This window comes from Sinocyclocheilus grahami, unplaced genomic scaffold, assembly GCF_001515645.1.
Source record: "Sinocyclocheilus grahami isolate Dianchi unplaced genomic scaffold, SAMN03320097.WGS_v1.1 scaffold1300.1, whole genome shotgun sequence".
Lineage (NCBI taxonomy): Eukaryota > Metazoa > Chordata > Actinopteri > Cypriniformes > Cyprinidae > Sinocyclocheilus > Sinocyclocheilus grahami.
In genome coordinates this window covers 334,112-344,326 of record NW_015506479.1, presented here as the reverse complement: position 1 = coordinate 344,326, position 10,215 = coordinate 334,112, and the positions used below count along the sequence as shown (strand labels likewise).

At 41.6% G+C, this 10,215-nt stretch overlaps 1 protein-coding gene across 1 annotated transcript; it reads left to right on the top strand.

The window, feature by feature from the left end:
- Nucleotides 1-762: 762 nt before the first annotated feature.
- LOC107568990 (fibroblast growth factor 16-like) lies at nucleotides 763-6,616 on the top strand. The gene is made up of 3 exons (XM_016254989.1): nucleotides 763-1,216; nucleotides 3,968-4,071; nucleotides 6,107-6,616. Exons 1-3 carry the CDS (start codon nucleotides 955-957, stop codon nucleotides 6,350-6,352), a joined length of 612 nt encoding a protein of 203 aa, XP_016110475.1. The 5' UTR covers nucleotides 763-954; the 3' UTR covers nucleotides 6,353-6,616.
- The last annotated feature ends 3,599 nt before the right edge of the window (nucleotides 6,617-10,215 follow it).

Genomic DNA, 10,215 nt, shown 5'->3' with positions numbered 1-10,215 from the left:
ACCAAGACATCATAGGGAGATATAAATGGACAAAACTGATATTTATATAATTTTATGTATGTAGTCTGCTATATTGTTATAAAGATCTCATTCATTTACATTACAAATGATCAGAATTTCATCTTACTTTTTGTCCACATAAATGCAGTATCAGCTCATTTTGGGCCACTGAATAAACTTTCCTCTTTGAGCCATACTCTCACAGTATACTATACTAGCTATAAAACCCTGATGTTTAAAGGCTTTACAGGGTTATTGTCAGATAAAATGCTGCGAACTCAATAAGTGCCAAAAGTTGTGCATGCAACGCTCAATTATGTCGACTGTTTTGAATGTTAAGATAACCCCAAACTGTTGCAGCCACCTGCCATCCCCAAAAATGTTACACAAACCAAGGCAGGCATCTCACTGTTACAGGTTACAGCACGCAGCTGATACGCAAGATGATGGCTAGGTACGCAGTTCACTACATTACAAGTTGCTGCAGGCGCATGTGACACCCAAACCCGGTAAGTGGCCAGAAATGCACTCTAGGGAGGCAGGCAGCTCCTCAGAGTTTGAGACGCAGCCCGAAACTCCTCTAGAGACTCGCAGCGGTGCGCGGTGCGCGGTGAGAGAGAGCGCATTAAAACACAGACACAGCCAGGAGAACTTTGCGCACGGCGTGGCTTTGGTATTTTGTCAGTGATTGCCGCTTGAGTGTTATTTAACGCACACGCACACTCACTTGTGCTCTGAACGACAGACAGACACAGACACAGACAGCAGCATCAGGTCTGAAAGCTGGAGCAGAAGCTCTGCGTTGACATGCTGAAGGTGAAGCAGCAGGGATGTCATCCAGGCGTGGCTCGGGGAGGATATGGATGTCTATATAAATGACTCGTTCAGTCTGATCACGGATGAAAAGAGCGTCTCTCTCCGCTCCGCTCTCTGAACACCCAAAGTTTGCTCGCCATGGCAGAGGTGGCTGGATTCCTCGGGAGCATCGATCTGGATTTGCAGGCTTTTCCAGCATTAGGGAATGCGCCTCTGACGGATGGTTTGAATGAGAGATTGGGTCTGATTGAGGGCAGACTGCAGCGCGGGTCGCTCACGGATTTTGGCCACCTGAAGGGCATCCTGCGCAGGAGACAGCTCTACTGCCGCACCGGCTTCCAGCTGGAGATATTTCCTAACGGGACGGTGCACGGAACCAGACAGGACCACAGCAGATTCGGTGAGAGCTCTATCCACCCTTTCATTCATTCGTCAATGCAGCCATCCGTCATCCAGCAGTTTTGGGCATCACTGGCGCGTTAGCGCACCTGGTCATTCTGTGAAACAGCTGACTTTTTTTTTGTTTTTGGTGATTTTTAGGGAAAGTCCTTTAAACGTGATGTCAGACAAATTGTCTTCAGATATTTATAAACTGCATTGTGCCATCTTAAGATAACTTAATATACTTTCAAATGTGTTTACAATGGGGTATCTTAACGCCATCATAAAAGTAACAAGGATAGGAAAGTTTAAATTTAACTTAAGGACTCAAGGTCAGGACACTTCAAGTTGTTTACTGGACAAAACTAATGCTGATCTAAATGGGGACATTGCATAGCCTTATATAGTTTTTTATATACTACTTGCTATAAATACTAACCTACCTATTTACTTTATTCTCAAACCGTTTTTTTACAAATGATGTCCCCAAAAGGAGGTTTTGTCAGGTTTAGCTCTGGGTACAAATTTGTTCCCAAAATATGGTTATGTATACACACAGCATGTATATATACACACAAATATATACAATGCACCTGTTTATAGCGCCCAAAATGCAGATTCAAGTTGTGCAGCATCAGCCAATCAGTTTGCTGTGAGTCGGTGTGCATGCATGTGACATGCTGATGAGCGTTGATCACTTGGAAAACTCCAGAGAAATCTGTAATAGGCCTACGCAACTGTCTGCTTCTTCACTATAAAGTCATTTGCCAGATCCAGTTGTCATGAGTTCTCTTTCATTTTGCAATTGCATGCACAAGACATAACTTGTATGCATAACTTGGTCAGAATTCAGGGGTGTAGATCTAAGCTTTGATTTCAAGTGAAGCAGATATGGATTTAGGGGGTGCAAGAAGCAGGAACCTTTCTTTAAAATTTTAAGTATGCTTCTGGGGTCGTGCCTCCCGTGTCTTAAGGAATCTACACATCATATACAGGCGTCTCAAATACTTGCACACTTTTTGCATTTCATAAAATAATTGACAGTAAAGAAATCTAGCACAATAACCCTTTTAACACGAATCATTAAAAGATGAAAAAGAAATGGTTTGTTAGATTTGAAATATGAAACAATATAGTGTTAAATAAATAAATAAATAATCAACCGTTCTGGTTGTGAAACTCAAAAAATCACCATAATACCAACTGACTAAAATCACAGCTCAGGAATGTTAGTTTGCTCTGGGAGCATTTGAGCGCAGAAGACACTTGCTTCTATATTCTGTAATTCAATGCAAGAGTGATTTAGGCGTCCAGATACTTTTTGGTACCACTGTATATCAATCCACCCATTAGGCAAGAGCTGCATATCTCCGAGTCTTACACTCGGCGAACTCCAGTGCAGGGTCAAGGGACGCAGGTGCTTCTCTGCAGTGGAAAACAAGCTCACAGCATGAGGCTGTTTTTCTCTGAAAACATGTTCAAAGGACCCCGGCCGACGCAGGCACAGACACTACTAATTACAGCGCTAATAAATCAGTCAAGGAGTGCTTGGTATTACAATGATAAACAAATGATAGCAGAGCCCAGACATGAGGATTTTTTTTTGCATTGCTCTGATCCGTAATCATTGTGCAGGTGCAGCCCTCACTCGGAAAACAGGAATAGCTCTAATTTAAAGCATGACCACTGTGGAATCCAGTGGTAATGCTTGATTTTAGGCCGAGACAAGCTGCTTTACTGGATTGGGTGGTCCGCGGTCATGTTTCTGGCATCCTTCTGGCAAATGCGAGTCGTTTGTCGGTAATGTTGCAAGCTGGCAGTGTCTTTGATTAAACGCATATGAAATGTGCCTCTGCTTAACCCAGCTTCAGAGCGTTTTCGGTGTCGTCGTTTGGCATCCAAATCACAACATACTCGGTCCAGGTGGTGGTAAAAGCCCACAAAGGTGTAGTTTTTGCTTTAGTCTTTAATCAAGAGCATGTGAGCAGCTGGTTTTGGCCAAGATTGGGCTCGTATCCTGAAAACTGCCACGAATGCACAGTGATGCAGACACCTTAACAGAATATTGATTTGTATTTAAAAAATGCATTTAAAAAAAAAAAAGTACAAGAGTAGCAACAAGAGGCTTAACCAAACATTTGAAAGATTATTGACTTGTTGCGCACGCAGTCTTATAATTAAAGTAGTGGTAGTAACAATACCTCAATTTCCTGTGCTTTTAGGTTATTTATAGGTTGCAGCACATTTTTAAAAAGCTAGCCTGCTGAAAGCTTACTTGTAAGGGCACAGGTGAGAAAATTCTTTCAAATGCTAAACTCACAAAGTAAACGCCTTGTATAGGACAAAGACAACAGAATGCATGTATGATGGCCACTGTCAAAGATTTCCATTTTAAGAAATGACCTGGGTTATGAGTAAGTTTAAACTTGCTTGGTGGAAAACAACAACAAAAACATAAACCAGCCAAAGGTGGTTTGGAAGCTGGCAGTCTGGCCAGGTTGGTTAGGCTGGTGTGATTTGATGGGTAAAGGGGGTTTGGGGTATTTGTCAGCTCGTCAGACTGAAAGACCAGCTGGCTAACACCAGCTTGGACAACCTGGAATACCAAGTAGATCTGCTTTAAAGTAGCTACATCCAGTGAACCACCTTAGGCTTGTTTAAGTTGTTTCTTTCAGTTGAGAAGGAAAACTTGACTACTGCATTGTTGTACAGCTGCGCTGCAGTTGTAAAGGTGTCTGGTCATTGTCTGACGAGTGCTGTTGTGTGGCAGGTATTCTGGAGTTTATCAGTCTGGCCGTCGGGCTGGTGAGCATACGAGGCGTGGATGCAGGTCTTTATCTGGGGATGAATGAGAAAGGTGAACTCTATGGGTCGGTAAGTCAAACCCCTGTAGTGCTCACACACACTCCAAACAACATCCAGCAACAGAAGGTTCTGCTCTATGAAGCGTTCCAATGGGAATGCAGTCAGAGCTGGAATGAGGCGCAAACGACAACCCACCCACCGGCTCATAGTCTGCTCCCCATATGATGTAGATGTACAAAAAAGAAAGCGCTTAACCAGACAAAACAAGCAGTGTTTCCACTGCTGTGAGCCCTGACCTCTGATCGGCGAGGTCTGTGCGTGGCTCACCTTGTTTTTGTCTTTGAAACTTTCCACACAAGAACAACCTCTCAGACAGAGCGCTCAATCTCAGAGAAGAAAAACTGCCTCTTCATTTCGCTCCATACTTAAAATATTTACATATTTTCCAGGGACACATGAAGCGTGTAACGTATACACACCCACATATCGTGGATATACGAGCTGAGTGCTCTTGGTTTCTTGCATATCTGTGTGCTGCGCGAGGACCACGCTTTTCTCTGTTGGAGTGCTAATTGTTACAGAGACCAGGAGATAAAAGCATGTAGCGGGATTGGCTTTTTGTATGCTAGCATAGAGAACCATATATAGGACAATGCGCCTGGCCTCCGTTCTTGCAGGAGAAACAAGCTATCAGATTTCCAGAGACAATAAGCGGGGGCCCCAGTAAGTTTCTGTGGATCCTGAGTTAAAGCAAACCATATTTAAAGCAAGAAGAGATTACTTCAAATGCAATGCAATAACATCCCATTAAATCAGACTGTAAATGCAGGTCAGCATTGCAAATCACCTGAAGACTCAGTCCTGGGTTCACTGCACAGACTTAAATGCAGGTCCATTTCTGTTGCATGAAGATAAAAAAAAAAACAAAGTCACCTTTACTGGTGGTTGGCATTAATACATTATGTAAATCGCGTGCATGGGGGAGTATTTATTCCAAACAGCACACTACCTTATTGAAAGAGCATTGAAACCATCAGTCATTTTACAGATCCTGGAGAGGTATTCTCCAGTTGTTTTAAATGAATCCGTTTTCTGAAACTTTTAGTTGATAATCTTATTCTGTTTAAACGATTTAACAGAACTTTTAAAGCCAACTTTATCTTAAACTCTAATTTTAAATGTATCATCTTGACACCAAAACTTGAACCTGGCCCATTGCATGACCGTTCTTTGGCAGGAAACATGATGTAGCCCCAGTGTCTTCAATTGTTCACAGCAGTGTAGTCAGCCAGTGAATGTTCACCTGCTTAACCCGAAGTCATCGCTCATGAGGTTCTGTCAGTGGTATAGTAGTAGCAGCCCACACAGACTCTCTCAAGCTGCCGTGTTTGTGCGAGAGAGATTGTTGCATCATGGGGGAAGCAGGCAAAAAGGTTAACAGTTTTGAAGAATGATTTTGGGTGTAAACCGCAAAGCTTGCCCGTAATGACTTTCCCTTCTCTGGTGCAGCGAGCACCTGCTGTCTGGCCTCGAGATAGTTTCCACTCCACACATTTTGCGATGGTGACAAAGGTAAACTGTGCACTGTGAGAAAGAAACAGTACCACGTCTTCACACTCTTATGCTTTCCAGCACATCTGGAGGTCTGGAAATGGGAGGCGCATGTTAGTTCTTAAACATGTGGTCAAATGCACTTAAGCTGCACTCTTGACGGACAGAGCATAGATTACTAGCTAGAGATCACACCGTAGGATTTTTGGTTGGGACGTTTCCCACTTTGATTCACATCTTACATCTTGTCTTTAACAGTTTGTGTAGATCAGGGTGGCCAAATCCTGCTCCTGGAGGCCCACCTTCTTGCAGAGTTTAGACTAAACTTGCTCCAGCAAGTTTCTGGTAATCCTGAAGACCTTGATTAATTGGTTCAGGTGTGTTTAATTGGGGTTGCAGGAGCAGGACTTGACCCCTCTAGTGTACAAGAAGCTTATTTATCATGGTAGGACACAAGATCTTTCCAATAACTCTAACTGAGCATTATATTATAGTGTACATTTCGCTTCCAGATAATCAACAATGTTTTTGTCTCTTTCTGGCTGCCTTGCAGAAGAAGCTGACAGCAGAGTGTGTTTTCCGTGAGCAATTTGAGGAGAACTGGTACAACACGTATGCATCCACACTCTACAAGCATGCGGACACTGGAAGATACTATTACATGGCCCTGAACAAGGACGGCTCGCCTCGAGAAGGAAGCAGGACTAAAAAGCATCAGAAGTTGACTCACTTCCTGCCCAGACCTGTCGAGATTGAGAAGATACCCCAAGCTTACAGAGACTTGTTCCAGCATAGGTGACCAGAGCATCTGTCAGAGTTGCTGTGTTGGAGAGGCGCAGTTGAGGTGCTGGATGGGAAAGACGGACGCTGAAGAACATTAAGAAATACAAGACCCTACTTCTCTCGCCTCGCAGCTGTTTATATTTGGGTTCTGGTCCAAAATGAGGAGGCCCTCTCCAATGGTGATTGAGATAAACAGTACGTGTGTGTCCTGGATGGCTCCGTTTCCTCTCCTTAATGGGTTTTAAACCACAGAGAAGAGGGAACATTCCTGCATCCAAAGCTGGTGCCAAAAGATGTCTTGAGGAAGAGGTGTTGACTTCAGGGCCTCATGACTTGTGTCATGCAATCACCCTTTCTTCAGACACTTTTTGTTAAGTGGACCACATTTTGGGCATGTTCTCACTGGAAAAAATAGGGTCTAAACCTACATTTATTGAGTAACTTGTCACCTGAGCATAGGTGGTAGTAAAACTGCCTTTGACCATTGAGATAAAACTCAACATGCCCAGTCTGGTGACCCTGGGGCCAAACTTTAGTTGAAAGGTAATGATGCAGCACTTACCAAGAAGATGGACATGGAGAGTAATCGCCGACCTTCCTGTAGGACAAATGCAAAGCAAGAGCTTTTCAAATTAAATATACCTGTAAGGGCACTTAAAAGGAGAAAGATGCTTTGAAGAACTATGACCAGCTTCTACTGAAACAATACCAATTTTGAATGGAAAAATTACCAATTGTGAGATGGAAAATAAGTAATAAGTAAAGAGGGGCTTACACAGATGATCTTCTGTATGTCTTCTGTCTGCTTCTTTTGAAGCTTCAGAAGAGTTTAAACCTTACAAATTTGGTAGAAAAAGCAAATCAGCAGTAGCAAAGTGATTAGTAGAAATGAATCACTTTCAAGCAGGGGAAATGAATGATGATTGCTGAAGTGTTCAGTAGAGGCTTTGGTCATTTGACTAAGAGTGACTTCAGGTTGTCAGGAACATTATTAAAATGTAAGTGAAAGACATGTAAATATGGGCAAACCTATTTATAAGATGTACTATATATTTATTTTCTACATATAAAGAATAATTATAAATCTCTATATAAATATATTTATTTATTTCAAAGGCTCTATTTTGTAATGAACTTGAAGTTTTTGGAATTGTAGATTCTACTGAGATTATTCAGAAGGGCTAATCCATTTGACCTGAATGACTGACAATAAAATTGTCCTGCTATTGTTTATTGTTGGTGACCATATTTGCAAGGATACCCTGTACCAATTAAAATCTGAGAAACACTGAGCTGATTGAGTTTGACTGCACACACAACTTTTCAGGTACTGTCATGGACTGAATGGTCGTCTTTGCTAAACAACACAGAAACACAAAATGCTGAAAGCTGTGAGAGCGCTAGCTATTTAAGTCAACATGATATGGCAGTTGCAAACCATTGTACTTCTATCTATAAGCTACTGTATTTGCAAGTAAAACAGTATTCATATAACAGTAATGTGGCCCTTGTTCAGAGGCAGAGCAAGTTATTACGTGTTGATGATTGATTACAAAAACAAACATTTTCTTCTTTGGAATAGTCGAGTCAAAGAACGTAGAGTGAATTTTGACTTCATGTCGTCTTCAAAGTAGGACACATTTGATACCTCTTTCAGAAAATCTTCAGTAAGGGGTCAATCAATCTATGAAATGTTGTTTATCTAGTACAGCGTAAATTCCAGAACATCACAGCAGCATTCACAGAATAATCCAGCTCTCCAGAGATGTGGATGTTAGCTGATGATGTAAAAAGACAGCTCTTGGCTCGGGGAACCTGTGGGAAAGTTCTCCCCAAGCAGTCTGTAGAGGCATAAATCAACGCCCTGCAGAAACTGAAACAATACAAGAGAACATGTTGCGCTAGTGGGTGTCAAACCTGTTGAAAAGTCTGCAGCATAGCAACATTAATTACCTCTATAATAGTGATAACATACGTAGAACTATTATTAATGAGTTTTTTTGTGAATCGGATGCATTGTAAATCACATCAACACAAAACTCCCTTGGTGATTGAATGAAGATTTGGACCAGCACTGATGTTGCCCTGAGTGGACTTCTATAAGGTTTCAGTCAACTTGCATCATCAAAAACGAACAAAACAATTCAGATTTACAAACATTCACAACCCCACCCACCACCGATGCCTTGACAACATGCTTGGCTCGTTCCTGCTCGGATGATCAATAGTTAGCTTTGCAGCCAGCACGCTCGAATACTTTCAGATACGAAGTGTATAGTGCATGTTCATGTGAACGGAAGCAGGTTTTAACATTGGAGGATAGATGGGGCAACAGCTGCCCGGTGCTGCAAAGCTAGCCGAGTGGTAATCTGGGCATACCAAGGATGGGATCAACATTTCAACATCTGCAATAGTTGTAATGTTTCACTTTTGGCAGCTTTCTGCAAGCTGTGAACGCAAGCTCCCCCCTGGGGGGGGGGATGTGGGCTTGAGGGGGCGAATGGAAAAGAGGGGGAGAAAAACCCTGGCAGCTAAAGAAATGAAAATAATAGCAAGCAGTAGAAACGACACAGCAGATGAAAGACTGAAGGGGAAGAATGGGGTGTATGGGAGGAGACAGATTCTCAGGGTGTAAAAGCTAAGAGCTGTCTAGAGAAAACACATCTGAAATTTGGTATTGGTGTCATGGAACTCATATATACGCTCTCATTCCTTTACTTAAACTTACCGAAAATGAGTAACCGTTTAAGTAGTCACTAATACTCCAACTCCACAACTTCCTAGTATCGGCTAAAATCAGGGGCACAAGTTTCTCTTGTCTTATGGTGACCTCATCTGACTGTCCACTGCACTGCTGCATCATGGGAAGGGAGTGGCACATTTTAACATGCATAAGAAACAACTAGCCAGTATGCATCTGTCCCAAAAGTAGTAAGTAAAACCACTGTCTACAGTTCAAGGTTGCCAACATATAGTTAGGTACTGTATGTGTGTAAAGTTTAAATAAAGAGGGGGGGGGGGGATTACTCAAACAATATATGCCTTCTGACTCGTAAGTCAATTTCATACGAGTTCACATATAGCATGCAAACTTGAAGTATCACCCAAGATCCCGATTTATTTAAGAACCCATGACAGTTGCTACTATAAGTAATGCATCTTCGCAGAACTCTAGACAACTCAAGGAAATTATAGACGATTCTCAAAATGTATGAAACTGAAGGTAATGTAACAAATATAAGCGTTCATATAAAAGTTAAAAATGTTAAAGTATTTAAGAATTCCCATGACTATTCCACTACTATGGTTCAGTGTATACATTTGCAGTTGCAAAGGGCAATTTCTTCTTGACAAAATATCTTAAAACTAAGCATAAATAGAATAATTTATATTCAACCTTTAAAAAAAAAATCATGAAAATGTCAGAATTTGTTAATTCCCATTGTTTTTGAGCATTTTGCAAATGGATTTGTACATATAATATTTGCCAGTAGTTCTGCAGAAATTGCACAACTGACATTGCACAAAAAAACAAACAAGACCTGCATGTAACTCATCCTTTTGGTCACTTTATTTAAATGTGATATTAAATACCAAGTAGCACATCATATTAATGGCAGACGTTGTTGGTGTATATGCTTACATTAGAACCTTTTCAGGAGGGGAAAAGCTTCCTCTACATTTCTGAATGACACCCTGTGGATGTCAAAGGTCTTATGTTCGCCAATGAAAAACTAGTTTAGCATCCGAAGTGGAGATGTGCCCAAGAACAGAATACAGCCTGAGCACCACTAACCTGATAAGGAAAGTGTTAGCATTATTATATAATCAGAATAGGTTTGAAGTTCAGTTAAACCACACAAACATGTATCTAGCTCC